This window comes from Triturus cristatus, chromosome 7 (assembly GCF_964204655.1).
Source record: "Triturus cristatus chromosome 7, aTriCri1.1, whole genome shotgun sequence".
Classification (NCBI taxonomy): Eukaryota; Metazoa; Chordata; class Amphibia; order Caudata; family Salamandridae; genus Triturus; species Triturus cristatus.
Window position 1 is genome coordinate 168,217,027 of NC_140590.1, and position 21,805 is coordinate 168,238,831.

The 21,805-nt window shown below is 40.6% G+C and overlaps 1 protein-coding gene across 1 annotated transcript in view; it reads left to right on the forward strand.

Moving 5' to 3' along the window:
- Nucleotides 1-21,805, forward strand: part of LOC146809134 (uncharacterized) — a 277,381-nt gene that overhangs the window by 234,034 nt on the left and 21,542 nt on the right. The window contains exons 27-31 of the mRNA XM_085615949.1: nucleotides 2,462-3,685; nucleotides 6,821-8,044; nucleotides 11,180-12,403; nucleotides 15,534-16,757; nucleotides 19,893-21,116. Of these exons, the coding sequence (XP_085472075.1) occupies nucleotides 2,462-3,685; nucleotides 6,821-8,044; nucleotides 11,180-12,403; nucleotides 15,534-16,757; nucleotides 19,893-21,116 (6,120 nt within the window). The remainder of the gene's footprint in view (nucleotides 1-2,461; nucleotides 3,686-6,820; nucleotides 8,045-11,179; nucleotides 12,404-15,533; nucleotides 16,758-19,892; nucleotides 21,117-21,805) is intronic.

The window sequence follows — 21,805 nt, forward strand, 5'->3', positions numbered from 1 at the left end:
GCACCGTAAGTGCTACTAGGGGGCCTGCAGCACTGATTGTGCCACCCACACAATTAGCCTTTCAAACCTCAATCAGGCCCGCCATTGCAGGGCCTGTGTGCGCAGTTTGCTGGCACTTTGACCTGGCATTTAAAAACCCTTTGCCAAGCCTAAACCTCCCCTTTCATCACACACAAGTCACATGTAAGGTAGGCAATAGGTAACCCATCAAGCAGTGCGCTGTGTAACTAACAGGTAGGACAGGTGCGTTTATGTTTTCTATGTCCTCGAATGAAAAACACCTACATTCGTTTTTCGCTACTGTGAGGCCTACTGCTCTCACAGTTTAACATTGAGAATTTCTTAATACACTTTTTAGTTGTATTTCCTGATTGAAATGATGACTCATGTTTTATAACTTTGGAATGGTTATGATAAATCCTCATGATAAATCCTCTTATCTGGTAAAGTTGGATTTCACATTACTGTTTTAATAATGACACATTTAGAAAGTTAACATTTGTATGCTCTCACTGCTCTGTGTCACTGCAGCCTGACTCCTAAATACATCAAGGGTGGTTGACAGCTACACTTTGCGCATTTCCTCTAGACAGCTACAAACACAGGACGGTTAGGTGTGTCTGAATACTCATCTGCATTTTGGAGGCTTTTCTTGGGCAAGAAGTGAGGGGTAAGCTGGCACTTACACCTGAATAGGCAGTGTCTTGTTCGAACACTAAGGGCTGAGTGCTGCCTACTGGGAGTCTGGGGCTGGGATGAAATTAGCTCTTTGCACTTCAAAGAACCTTCTTTGAAAAAATCCCCACTTCAGAGGCATGCCTCTTCTAGCTAGGCACCCCATTTCTGACAGTTATATAACCCTTTCCAAGTACTGCTCTGTTATTTATAACTGTGTTAATAACTGTGTTACCCTTGACCCACATTAAGTGATCTACTTCGCCATCAAGTTCCTTTTAACCGCTACTGTACTTCTGGTGCATGGGCTGCCCCAGTGTTAATTGAAGTGTCTACAAATGAAACTCGCAACACTATATCCTGGTCTTGGCTATGAACTTAGTAGACAAATGCTGCAATTCTCAATTTCAACTATGTCCGGGATTACTAAGTGGGACATTTGGTAAACAAATTAGTCAGGATGGGTTTAGATTATGTTCCTTTATTTTTACCTCTCTTTTATATGATTTTAAAACGCAACGGCACTATGGACTAGCTTATGAGTCCCTATGATGTCATAGTCAACATGTTTCCGTCTTATCTAGCGCCCACCCTGGGTGATGCACACTCCTCAAGACAGATCCATTGCTTGTTGGCTTCCTAGCCTGAACCTAATTGGTCCTAGCCTTGGTGTTTTTTTAAAAGAAGACAAAAACAAGTTGATACACCTTAACGTTTGCGGTTTATGTTTCTTGAATAGTATGGCCTACTTGTAAGAGCCTGAAAAATATTATAGTGGCACAGGTCAGCATAGTTGAGCTAGCACCTTTTTGGATTAATGGTTTAGCCATTAAACGTGCCTTTGATTCTGTGGTGTTCCATACTTAACATAATCTTCAAAGTAATCTTAAACTGGTGCCCACTCATGTGAAGTCCCAATCACAAAATAAAAATAGCAATAATACGCATCCCACATCCAAGAGCCACTGCACATCATACAGTAAAAACATTTACCTATAGGTAACACAACAACATATCGCTGAAGTTTAATAATTTGATTCCCGGGACTTTTTCCTTTTCACTTTCTAGGTTAAATAGTTTGTATTTTTAGTTTGCATTTGGGTGAATACTGTCCTCGTTTAAAATCACTGGCTTTGTCCCCTCTCAATACTACTTCTTAAATATCTTTTTATGCTTATCTGTCACAGTCAAGAGATACCCGTCAAGCATGAAAATAAAGAACAGTCAAACTAGTAAAGAAATTAATTAAAAGATGATGTAAGAAACAAATAAAACATGACCAGGACACAGTGCATGAGTCCTGTTTTATTTATTGCGAATTCATCTCCTTTGCTGAGAACTAGGAGACATCAGTTCAGCAAGTGCTGACATTTCAAGGATATAGGTTGTGCTACAATGATTGTTGTACTAAGCAGTGCAGTTGGTTTCTTGCAATAATACTATTTCATACATACAGCTCGTTCTAATAGGTCCCAAAATAAAATGCAAAGTTGTTCTATGCTAAACATAAAAACCATGGTGGAAAAAATAAAATGAGGGCATGGAATGCCTTTATTGGTAAAAGCCAAGACAGATATTCTATGGTTGGTATCAATCCTCAGTGCACAGTGAGGAAAATAACTTTGGACTCAAGTGCAGCCCAGATTAAGTAGAGGTAGCTGAATTTCCGTCACTCATTTATACATCCCTTTTTTGTTTCTCTAATTAGGTTGCCTGGTAAATCATACTTTATATAGTTTAGGATTCAGAGGGATGGGCCAGTGATGATGTGATCTTTTTCTTCTAGATGGAAAGTCACCAGGCCCTGTGGGGACCGACTTTGTTTTTCCCACCCCAACAATCCATGATGAGAAGAATCCTGTGAAGTTTGAGATCCAAGTCACGGCCCAACAGCCAACAACTGTCACCATCATTTATGAACCAGCCAAATTAAAGAAAGAGGTGACCCTACAAAAGGGGCAGACGACCACCATCACAATAAATATTCCTCCTGGGATGCTGCTAAAACAGACTGGAACTGCCCCATTCATCATTACATCGGACACTCCAATATCACTCACAGTTCTAATCTACATAGGCTCCCGTGTTGAGACCATTAAACCTGTTCCTTTGCAACAAGAGGGAGTTGAGTATTATGTGCTGACACCTCCTGGGAAATCAGGCGATGATGATAAAGAATTTTCAATTGTCAACTTCCAAAAACCAAACAATGTTGACATCTACCTGACTGGAACTGTGGTTTATGAAGGGCAAACTTACAAACCAGGACGTAAAATCACTGTCTCCCTCAAACCTTTTGAGGTAATGCATGTGGAAAGCAAAGACAATTTGTCAGGCACCAGAATCATAGCCACAAAACCCATTACAGTATTCAGTGGCTATAGCAGCCCTGAGTCAGTCACGCCATCCTACCAAGTCTCTACTCCGCTGAATCCAGTCACCCAATGGGGGCAAGATTTCTTCTTCCCTTCATTGGCAAATCCGGGAAATACTGACATGGTGTTTGTTGTCGCGTCCCAGCCTACTAATATACAGTTTCAAGTAGGAGACCACAGGCAAAGCCAGACCTTGAAGGCGGGAGAGGTAACCCAGATTGGAATACCAGAATTCACCACTATCTTCATCACAGCCGATAAACCAGTCCAAGTGACATATCACAGCACAGCAAAGAAAATTGGAGACAGGTTATATGAAAGCTACTTACTCAACATTCCAAACGAATCAAATTATGGCCCCAAGTATATATTTCCAAGTAACCCCACTTTGGAAAAGAATCGGGCAATCCTCATAGTAAAAACATCTGCAGTGCCTCTAATTACCTTCGATGGAAAATCACTTTCTAATATTGAGTGGAAACCAATCCCTGGGACTCAGTACTCCATAGCAATATATGATTTTGGCAACGAGCCTACCACCCATGTGGTGGAAGCTCCTGGTATGCCCTTTGGACTAGTGATTATTGGTTTTCCAAAGCAGCCTGCCATTGAAGAGCCAGGAAGACCCACTAGTGGTAAATTCATTTTTATATTATCATTTTTTCTGTGTTTTATGATATGTCTAGCTTACCATGTAGTATTCTAACCACTTATCCTGGAATGTAATTTTAAAAAAGCAATAGTGCTAATGGCGTGTGCTTATCATTTAGGTGTTTCTGTTGTAATGTCTCATCAAAAGCACTGCATAGTGACCTTTGAGCTAAAAAAACATTTTGATGGGAAAACAGCACAGTGCTACTACCATATACAGACCGATTGGCTTTAACTAACATACTAGGACATTCCATTGGGGTACAGTACATTAAATCATTGCTAATGAAATACCCATTTGTTTCCGATGGAAAGTTTATAACCGCTGATATATACAGCAAAAAGTACTAGAGGCTTCTCCGAGAAATATGGGATGTGCACACCTCAGTTAGACTTAAGAACTATAGTTATATATGTTAGTTATTATTAGACCAGTTATCCTTAGGGTGGTCTTGCCCCAAATAGTTTGCCTGCTTACCTCCTCTGCTTGCTGATTCTTTTTATTGGCCTTAGGACTCGGAGCACTCTACCTCTGCTGACCAAGGCCAACGTGCATGTGCTTGTTTCCTCAATATGGAAATATTGGCAGATAAACAATGGGCATATTTAGGTTACTTGTAAGTCGCTTGTAGAGTGGATTACCATATACCCAGGGCCTGCACCGTAAGTGCTACTAGGGGGCCTGCAGCACTGATTGTGCCACCCACACAATTAGCCTTTCAAACCTCAATCAGGCCCGCCATTGCAGGGCCTGTGTGCGCAGTTTGCTGGCACTTTGACCTGGCATTTAAAAACCCTTTGCCAAGCCTAAACCTCCCCTTTCATCACACACAAGTCACATGTAAGGTAGGCAATAGGTAACCCATCAAGCAGTGCGCTGTGTAACTAACAGGTAGGACAGGTGCGTTTATGTTTTCTATGTCCTCGAATGAAAAACACCTACATTCGTTTTTCGCTACTGTGAGGCCTACTGCTCTCACAGTTTAACATTGAGAATTTCTTAATACACTTTTTAGTTGTATTTCCTGATTGAAATGATGACTCATGTTTTATAACTTTGGAATGGTTATGATAAATCCTCATGATAAATCCTCTTATCTGGTAAAGTTGGATTTCACATTACTGTTTTAATAATGACACATTTAGAAAGTTAACATTTGTATGCTCTCACTGCTCTGTGTCACTGCAGCCTGACTCCTAAATACATCAAGGGTGGTTGACAGCTACACTTTGCGCATTTCCTCTAGACAGCCACAAACACAGGACGGTTAGGTGTGTCTGAATACTCATCTGCATTTTGGAGGCTTTTCTTGGGCAGGAAGTGAGGGGTAAGCTGGCACTTACACCTGAATAGGCAGTGTCTTGTTCGAACACTAAGGGCTGAGTGCTGCCTACTGGGAGTCTGGGGCTGGGATGAAATTAGCTCTTTGCACTTCAAAGAACCTTCTTTGAAAAAATCCCCACTTCAGAGGCATGCCTCTTCTAGCTAGGCACCCCATTTCTGACAGTTATATAACCCTTTCCAAGTACTGCTCTGTTATTTATAACTGTGTTAATAACTGTGTTACCCTTGACCCACATTAAGTGATCTACTTCGCCATCAAGTTCCTTTTAACCGCTACTGTACTTCTGGTGCATGGGCTGCCCCAGTGTTAATTGAAGTGTCTACAAATGAAACTCGCAACACTATATCCTGGTCTTGGCTATGAACTTAGTAGACAAATGCTGCAATTCTCAATTTCAACTATGTCCGGGATTACTAAGTGGGACATTTGGTAAAAAAATTAGTCAGGATGGGTTTAGATTATGTTCCTTTATTTTTACCTCTCTTTTATATGATTTTAAAACGCAACGGCACTATGGACTAGCTTATGAGTCCCTATGATGTCATAGTCAACATGTTTCCGTCTTATCTAGCGCCCACCCTGGGTGATGCACACTCCTCAAGACAGATCCATTGCTTGTTGGCTTCCTAGCCTGAACCTAATTGGTCCTAGCCTTGGTGTTTTTTTAAAAGAAGACAAAAACAAGTTGATACACCTTAACGTTTGCGGTTTATGTTTCTTGAATAGTATGGCCTACTTGTAAGAGCCTGAAAAATATTATAGTGGCACAGGTCAGCATAGTTGAGCTAGCACCTTTTTGGATTAATGGTTTAGCCATTAAACGTGCCTTTGATTCTGTGGTGTTCCATACTTAACATAATCTTCAAAGTAATCTTAAACTGGTGCCCACTCATGTGAAGTCCCAATCACAAAATAAAAATAGCAATAATACGCATCCCACATCCAAGAGCCACTGCACATCATACAGTAAAAACATTTACCTGTAGGTAACACAACAACATATCGCTGAAGTTTAATAATTTGATTCCCGGGACTTTTTCCTTTTCAATTTCTAGGTTAAATAGTTTGTATTTTTAGTTTGCATTTGGGTGAATACTGTCCTCGTTTAAAATCACTGGCTTTGTCCCCTCTCAATACTACTTCTTAAATATCTTTTTATGCTTATCTGTCACAGTCAAGAGATACCCGTCAAGCATGAAAATAAAGAACAGTCAAACTAGTAAAGAAATTAATTAAAAGATGATGTAAGAAACAAATAAAACATGACCAGGACACAGTGCATGAGTCCTGTTTTATTTATTGCGAATTCATCTCCTTTGCTGAGAACTAGGAGACATCAGTTCAGCAAGTGCTGACATTTCAAGGATATAGGTTGTGCTACAATGATTGTTGTACTAAGCAGTGCAGTTGGTTTCTTGCAATAATACTATTTCATACATACTGCTCGTTCTAATAGGTCCCAAAATAAAATGCAAAGTTGTACTATGCTAAACATAAAAAACATGGTGGAAAAAATAAAATGAGGGCATGGAATGCCTTTATTGGTAAAAGCCAAGACAGATATTCTATGGTTGGTATCAATCCTCAGTGCACAGTGAGGAAAATAACTTTGGACTCAAGTGCAGCCCAGATTAAGTAGAGGTAGCTGAATTTCCATCACTCATTTATAAATCCCTTTTTTGTTTCTCTAATTAGGTTGCCTGGTAAATCATACTTTATATAGTTTAGGATTCAGAGGGATGGGCCAGTGATGATGTGATCTTTTTCTTCTAGATGGAAAGTCACCAGGCCCTGTGGGGACCGACTTTGTTTTTCCCACCCCAACAATCCATGATGAGAAGAATCCTGTGAAGTTTGAGATCCAAGTCACGGCCCAACAGCCAACAACTGTCACCATCATTTATGAACCAGCCAAATTAAAGAAAGAGGTGACCCTACAAAAGGGGCAGACGACCACCATCACAATAAATATTCCTCCTGGGATGCTGCTAAAACAGACTGGAACTGCCCCATTCATCATTACATCGGACACTCCAATATCACTCACAGTTCTAATCTACATAGGCTCCCGTGTTGAGACCATTAAACCTGTTCCTTTGCAACAAGAGGGAGTTGAGTATTATGTGCTGACACCTCCTGGGAAATCAGGCGATGATGATAAAGAATTTTTAATTGTCAACTTCCAAAAACCAAACAATGTTGACATCTACCTGACTGGAACTGTGGTTTATGAAGGGCAAACTTACAAACCAGGACGTAAAATCACTGTCTCCCTCAAACCTTTTGAGGTAATGCATGTAGAAAGCAAAGACAATTTGTCAGGCACCAGAATCATAGCCACAAAACCCATTACAGTATTCAGTGGCTATAGCAGCCCTGAGTCAGTCACGCCATCCTACCAAGTCTCTACTCCGCTGAATCCAGTCACCCAATGGGGGCAAGATTTCTTCTTCCCTTCATTGGCAAATCCGGGAAATACTGACATGGTGTTTGTTGTCGCGTCCCAGCCTACTAATATACAGTTTCAAGTAGGAGACCACAGGCAAAGCCAGACCTTGAAGGCGGGAGAGGTAACCCAGATTGGAATACCAGAATTCACCACTATCTTCATCACAGCCGATAAACCAGTCCAAGTGACATATCACAGCACAGCAAAGAAAATTGGAGACAGGTTATATGAAAGCTACTTACTCAACATTCCAGACGAATCAAATTATGGCCCCAAGTATATATTTCCAAGTAACCCCACTTTGGAAAAGAATCGGGCAATCCTCATAGTAAAAACATCTGCAGTGCCTCTAATTACCTTCGATGGAAAATCACTTTCTAATATTGAGTGGAAACCAATCCCTGGGACTCAGTACTCCATAGCAATATATGATTTTGGCAACGAGCCTACCACCCATGTGGTGGAAGCTCCTGGTATGCCCTTTGGACTAGTGATTATTGGTTTTCCAAAGCAGCCTGCCATTGAAGAGCCAGGAAGACCCACTAGTGGTAAATTCATTTTTATATTATCATTTTTTCTGTGTTTTATGATATGTCTAGCTTACCATGTAGTATTCTAACCACTTATCCTGGAATGTAATTTTAAAAAAGCAATAGTGCTAATGGCGTGTGCTTATCATTTAGGTGTTTCTGTTGTAATGTCTCATCAAAAGCACTGCATAGTGACCTTTGAGCTAAAAAAACATTTTGATGGGAAAACAGCACAGTGCTACTACCATATACAGACCGATTGGCTTTAACTAACATACTAGGACATTCCATTGGGGTACAGTACATTAAATCATTGCTAATGAAATACCCATTTGTTTCCGATGGAAAGTTTATAACCGCTGATATATACAGCAAAAAGTACTAGAGGCTTCTCCGAGAAATATGGGATGTGCACACCTCAGTTAGACTTAAGAACTATAGTTATATATGTTAGTTATTATTAGACCAGTTATCCTTAGGGTGGTCTTGCCCCAAATAGTTTGCCTGCTTACCTCCTCTGCTTGCTGATTCTTTTTATTGGCCTTAGGACTCGGAGCACTCTACCTCTGCTGACCAAGGCCAACGTGCATGTGCTTGTTTCCTCAATATGGAAATATTGGCAGATAAACAATGGGCATATTTAGGTTACTTGTAAGTCGCTTGTAGAGTGGATTACCATATACCCAGGGCCTGCACCGTAAGTGCTACTAGGGGGCCTGCAGCACTGATTGTGCCACCCACACAATTAGCCTTTCAAACCTCAATCAGGCCCGCCATTGCAGGGCCTGTGTGCGCAGTTTGCTGGCACTTTGACCTGGCATTTAAAAACCCTTTGCCAAGCCTAAACCTCCCCTTTCATCACACACAAGTCACATGTAAGGTAGGCAATAGGTAACCCATCAAGCAGTGCGCTGTGTAACTAACAGGTAGGACAGGTGCGTTTATGTTTTCTATGTCCTGGAATGAAAAACACCTACATTCGTTTTTCGCTACTGTGAGGCCTACTGCTCTCACAGTTTAACATTGAGAATTTCTTAATACACTTTTTAGTTGTATTTCCTGATTGAAATGATGACTCATGTTTTATAACTTTGGAATGGTTATGATAAATCCTCATGATAAATCCTCTTATCTGGTAAAGTTGGATTTCACATTACTGTTTTAATAATGACACATTTAGAAAGTTAACATTTGTATGCTCTCACTGCTCTGTGTCACTGCAGCCTGACTCCTAAATACATCAAGGGTGGTTGACAGCTACACTTTGCGCATTTCCTCTAGACAGCCACAAACACAGGACGGTTAGGTGTGTCTGAATACTCATCTGCATTTTGGAGGCTTTTCTTGGGCAGGAAGTGAGGGGTAAGCTGGCACTTACACCTGAATAGGCAGTGTCTTGTTCGAACACTAAGGGCTGAGTGCTGCCTACTGGGAGTCTGGGGCTGGGATGAAATTAGCTCTTTGCACTTCAAAGAACCTTCTTTGAAAAAATCCCCACTTCAGAGGCATGCCTCTTCTAGCTAGGCACCCCATTTCTGACAGTTATATAACCCTTTCCAAGTACTGCTCTGTTATTTATAACTGTGTTAATAACTGTGTTACCCTTGACCCACATTAAGTGATCTACTTCGCCATCAAGTTCCTTTTAACCACTACTGTACTTCTGGTGCATGGGCTGCCCCAGTGTTAATTGAAGTGTCTACAAATGAAACTCGCAACACTATATCCTGGTCTTGGCTATGAACTTAGTAGACAAATGCTGCAATTCTCAATTTCAACTATGTCCGGGATTACTAAGTGGGACATTTGGTAAAAAAATTAGTCAGGATGGGTTTAGATTATGTTCCTTTATTTTTACCTCTCTTTTATATGATTTTAAAACGCAACAGCACTATGGACTAGCTTATGAGTCCCTATGATGTCATAGTCAACATGTTTCCGTCTTATCTAGCGCCCACCCTGGGTGATGCACACTCCTCAAGACAGATCCATTGCTTGTTGGCTTCCTAGCCTGAACCTAATTGGTCCTAGCCTTGGTGTTTTTTTAAAAGAAGACAAAAACAAGTTGATACACCTTAACGTTTGCGGTTTATGTTTCTTGAAAAGTATGGCCTACTTGTAAGAGCCTGAAAAATATTATAGTGGCACAGGTCAGCATAGTTGAGCTAGCACCTTTTTGGATTAATGGTTTAGCCATTAAACGTGCCTTTGATTCTGTGGTGTTCCATACTTAACATAATCTTCAAAGTAATCTTAAACTGGTGCCCACTCATGTGAAGTCCCAATCACAAAATAAAAATAGCAATAATACGCATCCCACATCCAAGAGCCACTGCACATCATACAGTAAAAACATTTACCTGTAGGTAACACAACAACATATCGCTGAAGTTTAATAATTTGATTCCCGGGACTTTTTCCTTTTCACTTTCTAGGTTAAATAGTTTGTATTTTTAGTTTGCATTTGGGTGAATACTGTCCTCGTTTAAAATCACTGGCTTTGTCCCCTCTCAATACTACTTCTTAAATATCTTTTTATGCTTATCTGTCACAGTCAAGAGATACCCGTCAAGCATGACAATAAAGAACAGTCAAACTAGTAAAGAAATTAATTAAAAGATGATGTAAGAAACAAATAAAACATGACCAGGACACAGTGCATGAGTCCTGTTTTATTTATTGCGAATTCATCTCCTTTGCTGAGAACTAGGAGACATCAGTTCAGCAAGTGCTGACATTTCAAGGATATAGGTTGTGCTACGATGATTGTTGTACTAAGCAGTGCAGTTGGTTTCTTGCAATAATACTATTTCATACATACAGCTCGTTCTAATAGGTCCCAAAATAAAATGCAAAGTTGTTCTATGCTAAACATAAAAAACATGGTGGAAAAAATAAAATGAGGGCATGGAAAGCCTTTATTGGTAAAAGCCAAGACAGATATTCTATGGTTGGTATCAATCCTCAGTGCACAGTGAGGAAAATAACTTTGGACTCAAGTGCAGCCCAGATTAAGTAGAGGTAGCTGAATTTCCGTCACTCATTTATACATCCCTTTTTTGTTTCTCTAATTAGGTTGCCTGGTAAATCATACTTTATATAGTTTAGGATTCAGAGGGATGAGCCAGTGATGATGTGATCTTTTTCTTCTAGATGGAAAGTCACCAGGCCCTGTGGGGACCGACTTTGTTTTTCCCACCCCATCAATCCATGATGAGAAGAATCCTGTGAAGTTTGAGATCCAAGTCACGGCCCAACAGCCAACAACTGTCACCATCATCTATGAACCAGCCAAATTAAAGAAAGAGGTGACCCTACAAAAGGGGCAGACGACCACCATCACAATAAATATTCCTCCTGGGATGCTGCTAAAACAGACTGGAACTGCCCCATTCATCATTACATCGGACACTCCAATATCACTCACAGTTCTAATCTACATAGGCTCCCGTGTTGAGACCATTAAACCTGTTCCTTTGCAACAAGAGGGAGTTGAGTATTATGTGCTGACACCTCCTGGGAAATCAGGCGATGATGATAAAGAATTTTCAATTGTCAACTTCCAAAAACCAAACAATGTTGACATCTACCTGACTGGAACTGTGGTTTATGAAGGGCAAACTTACAAACCAGGACGTAAAATCACTGTCTCCCTCAAACCTTTTGAGGTAATGCATGTGGAAAGCAAAGACAATTTGTCAGGCACCAGAATCATAGCCACAAAACCCATTACAGTATTCAGTGGCTATAGCAGCCCTGAGTCAGTCACGCCATCCTACCAAGTCTCTACTCCGCTGAATCCAGTCACCCAATGGGGGCAAGATTTCTTCTTCCCTTCATTGGCAAATCCGGGAAATACTGACATGGTGTTTGTTGTCGCGTCCCAGCCTACTAATATACAGTTTCAAGTAGGAGACCACAAGCAAAGCCAGACCTTGAAGGCGGGAGAGGTAACCCAGATTGGAATACCAGAATTCACCACTATCTTCATCACAGCCGATAAACCAGTCCAAGTGACATATCACAGCACAGCAAAGAAAATTGGAGACAGGTTATATGAAAGCTACTTACTCAACATTCCAGACGAATCAAATTATGGCCCCAAGTATATATTTCCAAGTAACCCCACTTTGGAAAAGAATCGGGCAATCCTCATAGTAAAAACATCTGCAGTGCCTCTAATTACCTTCGATGGAAAATCACTTTCTAATATTGAGTGGAAACCAATCCCTGGGACTCAGTACTCCATAGCAATATATGATTTTGGCAACGAGCCTACCACCCATGTGGTGGAAGCTCCTGGTATGCCCTTTGGACTAGTGATTATTGGTTTTCCAAAGCAGCCTGCCATTGAAGAGCCAGGAAGACCCACTAGTGGTAAATTCATTTTTATATTATCATTTTTTCTGTGTTTTATGATATGTCTAGCTTACCATATTCTAACCACTTATCCTGGAATGTAATTTTAAAAAAGCAATAGTGCTAATGGCGTGTGCTTATCATTTAGGTGTTTCTGTTGTAATGTCTCATCAAAAGCACTGCATAGTGACCTTTGAGCTAAAAAAACATTTTGATGGGAAAACAGCACAGTGCTACTACCATATACAGACCGATTGGCTTTAACTAACATACTAGGACATTCCATTGGGGTACAGTACATTAAATCATTGCTAATGAAATACCCATTTGTTTCCGATGGAAAGTTTATAACCGCTGATATATACAGCAAAAAGTACTAGAGGCTTCTCCGAGAAATATGGGATGTGCACACCTCAGTTAGACTTAAGAACTATAGTTATATATGTTAGTTATTATTAGACCAGTTATCCTTAGGGTGGTCTTGCCCCAAATAGTTTGCCTGCTTACCTCCTCTGCTTGCTGATTCTTTTTATTGGCCTTAGGACTCGGAGCACTCTACCTCTGCTGACCAAGGCCAACGTGCATGTGCTTGTTTCCTCAATATGGAAATATTGGCAGATAAACAATGGGCATATTTAGGTTACTTGTAAGTCGCTTGTAGAGTGGATTACCATATACCCAGGGCCTGCACCGTAAGTGCTACTAGGGGGCCTGCAGCACTGATTGTGCCACCCACACAATTAGCCTTTCAAACCTCAATCAGGCCCGCCATTGCAGGGCCTGTGTGCGCAGTTTGCTGGCACTTTGACCTGGCATTTAAAAACCCTTTGCCAAGCCTAAACCTCCCCTTTCATCACACACAAGTCACATGTAAGGTAGGCAATAGGTAACCCATCAAGCAGTGCGCTGTGTAACTAACAGGTAGGACAGGTGCGTTTATGTTTTCTATGTCCTCGAATGAAAAACACCTACATTCGTTTTTCGCTACTGTGAGGCCTACTGCTCTCACAGTTTAACATTGAGAATTTCTTAATACACTTTTTAGTTGTATTTCCTGATTGAAATGATGACTCATGTTTTATAACTTTGGAATGGTTATGATAAATCCTCATGATAAATCCTCTTATCTGGTAAAGTTGGATTTCACATTACTGTTTTAATAATGACACATTTAGAAAGTTAACATTTGTATGCTCTCACTGCTCTGTGTCACTGCAGCCTGACTCCTAAATACATCAAGGGTGGTTGACAGCTACACTTTGCGCATTTCCTCTAGACAGCCACAAACACAGGACGGTTAGGTGTGTCTGAATACTCATCTGCATTTTGGAGGCTTTTCTTGGGCAAGAAGTGAGGGGTAAGCTGGCACTTACACCTGAATAGGCAGTGTCTTGTTCGAACACTAAGGGCTGAGTGCTGCCTACTGGGAGTCTGGGGCTGGGATGAAATTAGCTCTTTGCACTTCAAAGAACCTTCTTTGAAAAAATCCCCACTTCAGAGGCATGCCTCTTCTAGCTAGGCACCCCATTTCTGACAGTTATATAACCCTTTCCAAGTACTGCTCTGTTATTTATAACTGTGTTAATAACTGTGTTACCCTTGACCCACATTAAGTGATCTACTTCGCCATCAAGTTCCTTTTAACCGCTACTGTACTTCTGGTGCATGGGCTGCCCCAGTGTTAATTGAAGTGTCTACAAATGAAACTCGCAACACTATATCCTGGTCTTGGCTATGAACTTAGTAGACAAATGCTGCAATTCTCAATTTCAACTATGTCCGGGATTACTAAGTGGGACATTTGGTAAAAAAATTAGTCAGGATGGGTTTAGATTATGTTCCTTTATTTTTACCTCTCTTTTATATGATTTTAAAACGCAACGGCACTATGGACTAGCTTATGAGTCCCTATGATGTCATAGTCAACATGTTTCCGTCTTATCTAGCGCCCACCCTGGGTGATGCACACTCCTCAAGACAGATCCATTGCTTGTTGGCTTCCTAGCCTGAACCTAATTGGTCCTAGCCTTGGTGTTTTTTTAAAAGAAGACAAAAACAAGTTGATACACCTTAACGTTTGCGGTTTATGTTTCTTGAATAGTATGGCCTACTTGTAAGAGCCTGAAAAATATTATAGTGGCACAGGTCAGCATAGTTGAGCTAGCACCTTTTTGGATTAATGGTTTAGCCATTAAACGTGCCTTTGATTCTGTGGTGTTCCATACTTAACATAATCTTCAAAGTAATCTTAAACTGGTGCCCACTCATGTGAAGTCCCAATCACAAAATAAAAATAGCAATAATACGCATCCCACATCCAAGAGCCACTGCACATCATACAGTAAAAACATTTACCTGTAGGTAACACAACAACATATCGCTGAAGTTTAATAATTTGATTCCCGGGACTTTTTCCTTTTCACTTTCTAGGTTAAATAGTTTGTATTTTTAGTTTGCATTTGGGTGAATACTGTCCTCGTTTAAAATCACTGGCTTTGTCCCCTCTCAATACTACTTCTTAAATATCTTTTTATGCTTATCTGTCACAGTCAAGAGATACCCGTCAAGCATGAAAATAAAGAACAGTCAAACTAGTAAAGAAATTAATTAAAAGATGATGTAAGAAACAAATAAAACTTGACCAGGACACAGTGCATGAGTCCTGTTTTATTTATTGCGAATTCATCTCCTTTGCTGAGAACTAGGAGACATCAGTTCAGCAAGTGCTGACATTTCAAGGATATAGGTTGTGCTACAATGATTGTTGTACTAAGCAGTGCAGTTGGTTTCTTGCAATAATACTATTTCATACATACAGCTCGTTCTAATAGGTCCCAAAATAAAATGCAAAGTTGTTCTATGCTAAACATAAAAACCATGGTGGAAAAAATAAAATGAGGGCATGGAATGCCTTTATTGGTAAAAGCCAAGACAGATATTCTATGGTTGGTATCAATCCTCAGTGCACAGTGAGGAAAATAACTTTGGACTCAAGTGCAGCCCAGATTAAGTAGAGGTAGCTGAATTTCCGTCACTCATTTATACATCCCTTTTTTGTTTCTCTAATTAGGTTGCCTGGTAAATCATACTTTATATAGTTTAGGATTCAGAGGGATGGGCCAGTGATGATGTGATCTTTTTCTTCTAGATGGAAAGTCACCAGGCCCTGTGGGGACCGACTTTGTTTTTCCCACCCCAACAATCCATGATGAGAAGAATCCTGTGAAGTTTGAGATCCAAGTCACGGCCCAACAGCCAACAACTGTCACCATCATCTATGAACCAGCCAAATTAAAGAAAGAGGTGACCCTACAAAAGGGGCAGACGACCACCATCACAATAAATATTCCTCCTGGGATGCTGCTAAAACAGACTGGAACTGCCCCATTCATCATTACATCGGACACTCCAATATCACTCACAGTTCTAATCTACATAGGCTCCCGTGTTGAGACCATTAAACCTGTTCCTTTGCAACAAGAGGGAGTTGAGTATTATGTGCTGACACCTCCTGGGAAATCAGGCGATGATGATAAAGAATTTTCAATTGTCAACTTCCAAAAACCAAACAATGTTGACATCTACCTGACTGGAACTGTGGTTTATGAAGGGCAAACTTACAAACCAGGACGTAAAATCACTGTCTCCCTCAAACCTTTTGAGGTAATGCATGTGGAAAGCAAAGACAATTTGTCAGGCACCAGAATCATAGCCACAAAACCCATTACAGTATTCAGTGGCTATAGCAGCCCTGAGTCAGTCACGCCATCCTACCAAGTCTCTACTCCGCTGAATCCAGTCACCCAATGGGGGCAAGATTTCTTCTTCCCTTCATTGGCAAATCCGGGAAATACTGACATGGTGTTTGTTGTCGCGTCCCAGCCTACTAATATACAGTTTCAAGTAGGAGACCACAGGCAAAGCCAGACCTTGAAGGCGGGAGAGGTAACCCAGATTGGAATACCAGAATTCACCACTATCTTCATCACAGCCGATAAACCAGTCCAAGTGACATATCACAGCACAGCAAAGAAAATTGGAGACAGGTTATATGAAAGCTACTTACTCAACATTCCAAACGAATCAAACTATGGCCCCAAGTATATATTTCCAAGTAACCCCACTTTGGAAAAGAATCGGGCAATCCTCATAGTAAAAACATCTGCAGTGCCTCTAATTACCTTCGATGGAAAATCACTTTCTAATATTGAGTGGAAACCAATCCCTGGGACTCAGTACTCCATAGCAATATATGATTTTGGCAACGAGCCTACCACCCATGTGGTGGAAGCTCCTGGTATGCCCTTTGGACTAGTGATTATTGGTTTTCCAAAGCAGCCTGCCATTGAAGAGCCAGGAAGACCCACTAGTGGTAAATTCATTTTTATATTATCATTTTTTCTGTGTTTTATGATATGTCTAGCTTACCATGTAGTATTCTAACCACTTATCCTGGAATGTAATTTTAAAAAAGCAATAGTGCTAATGGCGTGTGCTTATCATTTAGGTGTTTCTGTTGTAATGTCTCATCAAAAGCACTGCATAGTGACCTTTGAGCTAAAAAAACATTTTGATGGGAAAACAGCACAGTGCTACTACCATATACAGACCGATTGGCTTTAACTAACATACTAGGACATTCCATTGGGGTACAGTACATTAAATCATTGCTAATGAAATACCCATTTGTTTCCGATGGAAAGTTTATAACCGCTGATATATACAGCAAAAAGTACTAGAGGCTTCTCCGAGAAATATGGGATGTGCACACCTCAGTTAGACTTAAGAACTATAGTTATATATGTTAGTTATTATTAGACCAGTTATCCTTAGGGTGGTCTTGCCCCAAATAGTTTGCCTGCTTACCTCCTCTGCTTGCTGATTCTTTTTATTGGCCTTAGGACTCGGAGCACTCTACCTCTGCTGACCAAGGCCAACGTGCATGTGCTTGTTTCCTCAATATGGAAATATTGGCAGATAAACAATGGGCATATTTAGGTTACTTGTAAGTCGCTTGTAGAGTGGATTACCATATACCCAGGGCCTGCACCGTAAGTGCTACTAGGGGGCCTGCAGCACTGATTGTGCCACCCACACAATTAGCCTTTCAAACCTCAATCAGGCCCGCCATTGCAGGGCCTGTGTGCGCAGTTTGCTGGCACTTTGACCTGGCATTTAAAAACCCTTTGCCAAGCCTAAACCTCCCCTTTCATCACACACAAGTCACATGTAAGGTAGGCAATAGGTAACCCATCAAGCAGTGCGCTGTGTAACTAACAGGTAGGACAGGTGCGTTTATGTTTTCTATGTCCTGGAATGAAAAACACCTACATTCGTTTTTCGCTACTGTGAGGCCTACTGCTCTCACAGTTTAACATTGAGAATTTCTTAATACACTTTTTAGTTGTATTTCCTGATTGAAATGATGACTCATGTTTTATAACTTTGGAATGGTTATGATAAATCCTCATGATAAATCCTCTTATCTGGTAAAGTTGGATTTCACATTACTGTTTTAATAATGACACATTTAGAAAGTTAACATTTGTATGCTCTCACTGCTCTGTGTCACTGCAGCCTGACTCCTAAATACATCAAGGGTGGTTGACAGCTACACTTTGCGCATTTCCTCTAGACAGCCACAAACACAGGACGGTTAGGTGTGTCTGAATACTCATCTGCATTTTGGAGGCTTTTCTTGGGCAGGAAGTGAGGGGTAAGCTGGCACTTACACCTGAATAGGCAGTGTCTTGTTCGAACACTAAGGGCTGAGTGCTGCCTACTGGGAGTCTGGGGCTGGGATGAAATTAGCTCTTTGCACTTCAAAGAACCTTCTTTGAAAAAATCCCCACTTCAGAGGCATGCCTCTTCTAGCTAGGCACCCCATTTCTGACAGTTATATAACCCTTTCCAAGTACTGCTCTGTTATTTATAACTGTGTTAATAACTGTGTTACCCTTGACCCACATTAAGTGATCTACTTCGCCATCAAGTTCCTTTTAACCACTACTGTACTTCTGGTGCATGGGCTGCCCCAGTGTTAATTGAAGTGTCTACAAATGAAACTCGCAACACTATATCCTGGTCTTGGCTATGAACTTAGTAGACAAATGCTGCAATTCTCAATTTCAACTATGTCCGGGATTACTAAGTGGGACATTTGGTAAAAAAATTAGTCAGGATGGGTTTAGATTATGTTCCTTTATTTTTACCTCTCTTTTATATGATTTTAAAACGCAACAGCACTATGGACTAGCTTATGAGTCCCTATGATGTCATAGTCAACATGTTTCCGTCTTATCTAGCGCCCACCCTGGGTGATGCACACTCCTCAAGACAGATCCATTGCTTGTTGGCTTCCTAGCCTGAACCTAATTGGTCCTAGCCTTGGTGTTTTTTTAAAAGAAGACAAAAACAAGTTGATACACCTTAACGTTTGCGGTTTATGTTTCTTGAATAGTATGGCCTACTTGTAAGAGCCTGAAAAATATTATAGTGGCACAGGTCAGCATAGTTGAGCTAGCACCTTTTTGGATTAATGGTTTAGCCATTAAACGTGCCTTTGATTCTGTGGTGTTCCATACTTAACATAATCTTCAAAGTAATCTTAAACTGGTGCCCACTCATGTGAAGTCCCAATCACAAAATAAAAATAGCAATAATACGCATCCCACATCCAAGAGCCACTGCACATCATACAGTAAAAACATTTACCTGTAGGTAACACAACAACATATCGCTGAAGTTTAATAATTTGATTCCCGGGACTTTTTCCTTTTCACTTTCTAGGTTAAATAGTTTGTATTTTTAGTTTGCATTTGGGTGAATACTGTCCTCGTTTAAAATCACTGGCTTTGTCCCCTCTCAATACTACTTCTTAAATATCTTTTTATGCTTATCTGTCACAGTCAAGAGATACCCGTCAAGCATGAAAATAAAGAACAGTCAAACTAGTAAAGAAATTAATTAAAAGATGATGTAAGAAACAAATAAAACATGACCAGGACACAGTGCATGAGTCCTGTTTTATTTATTGCGAATTCATCTCCTTTGCTGAGAACTAGGAGACATCAGTTCAGCAAGTGCTGACATTTCAAGGATATAGGTTGTGCTACAATGATTGTTGTACTAAGCAGTGCAGTTGGTTTCTTGCAATAATACTATTTCATACATACAGCTCGTTCTAATAGGTCCCAAAATAAAATGCAAAGTTGTTCTATGCTAAACATAAAAACCATGGTGGAAAAAATAAAATGAGGGCATGGAATGCCTTTATTGGTAAAAGCCAAGACAGATATTCTATGGTTGGTATCAATCCTCAGTGCACAGTGAGGAAAATAACTTTGGACTCAAGTGCAGCCCAGATTAAGTAGAGGTAGCTGAATTTCCGTCACTCATTTATAAATCCCTTTTTTGTTTCTCTAATTAGGTTGCCTGGTAAATCATACTTTATATAGTTTAGGATTCAGAGGGATGGGCCAGTGATGATGTGATCTTTTTCTTCTAGATGGAAAGTCACCAGGCCCTGTGGGGACCGACTTTGTTTTTCCCACCCCAACAATCCATGATGAGAAGAATCCTGTGAAGTTTGAGATCCAAGTCACGGCCCAACAGCCAACAACTGTCACCATCATTTATGAACCAGCCAAATTAAAGAAAGAGGTGACCCTACAAAAGGGGCAGACGACCACCATCACAATAAATATTCCTCCTGGGATGCTGCTAAAACAGACTGGAACTGCCCCATTCATCATTACATCGGACACTCCAATATCACTCACAGTTCTAATCTACATAGGCTCCCGTGTTGAGACCATTAAACCTGTTCCTTTGCAACAAGAGGGAGTTGAGTATTATGTGCTGACACCTCCTGGGAAATCAGGCGATGATGATAAAGAATTTTCAATTGTCAACTTCCAAAAACCAAACAATGTTGACATCTACCTGACTGGAACTGTGGTTTATGAAGGGCAAACTTACAAACCAGGACGTAAAATCACTGTCTCCCTCAAACCTTTTGAGGTAATGCATGTGGAAAGCAAAGACAATTTGTCAGGCACCAGAATCATAGCCACAAAACCCATTACAGTATTCAGTGGCTATAGCAGCCCTGAGTCAGTCACGCCATCCTACCAAGTCTCTACTCCGCTGAATCCAGTCACCCAATGGGGGCAAGATTTCTTCTTCCCTTCATTGGCAAATCCGGGAAATACTGACATGGTGTTTGTTGTCGCGTCCCAGCCTACTAATATACAGTTTCAAGTAGGAGACCACAAGCAAAGCCAGACCTTGAAGGCGGGAGAGGTAACCCAGATTGGAATACCAGAATTCACCACTATCTTCATCACAGCCGATAAACCAGTCCAAGTGACATATCACAGCACAGCAAAGAAAATTGGAGACAGGTTATATGAAAGCTACTTACTCAACATTCCAAACGAATCAAACTATGGCCCCAAGTATATATTTCCAAGTAACCCCACTTTGGAAAAGAATCGGGCAATCCTCATAGTAAAAACATCTGCAGTGCCTCTAATTACCTTCGATGGAAAATCACTTTCTAATATTGAGTGGAAACCAATCCCTGGGACTCAGTACTCCATAGCAATATATGATTTTGGCAACGAGCCTACCACCCATGTGGTGGAAGCTCCTGGTATGCCCTTTGGACTAGTGATTATTGGTTTTCCAAAGCAGCCTGCCATTGAAGAGCCAGGAAGACCCACTAGTGGTAAATTCATTTTTATATTATCATTTTTTCTGTGTTTTATGATATGTCTAGCTTACCATGTAGTATTCTAACCACTTATCCTGGAATGTAATTTTAAAAAAGCAATAGTGCTAATGGCATGTGCTTATCATTTAGGTGTTTCTGTTGTAATGTCTCATCAAAAGCACTGCATAGTGACCTTTGAGCTAAAAAAACATTTTGATGGGAAAACAGCACAGTGCTACTACCATATACAGACCGATTGGCTTTAACTAACATACTAGGACATTCCATTGGGGTACAGTACATTAAATCATTGCTAATGAAATACCCATTTGTTTCCGATGGAAAGTTTATAACCGCTGATATATACAGCAAAAAGTACTAGAGGCTTCTCCGAGAAATATGGGATGTGCACACCTCAGTTAGACTTAAGAACTATAGTTATATATGTTAGTTATTATTAGACCAGTTATCCTTAGGGTGGTCTTGCCCCAAATAGTTTGCCTGCTTACCTCCTCTGCTTGCTGATTCTTTTTATTGGCCTTAGGACTCGGAGCACTCTACCTCTGCTGACCAAGGCCAACGTGCATGTGCTTGTTTCCTCAATATGGAAATATTGGCAGATAAACAATGGGCATATTTAGGTTACTTGTAAGTCGCTTGTAGAGTGGATTACCATATACCCAGGGCCTGCATCGTAAGTGCTA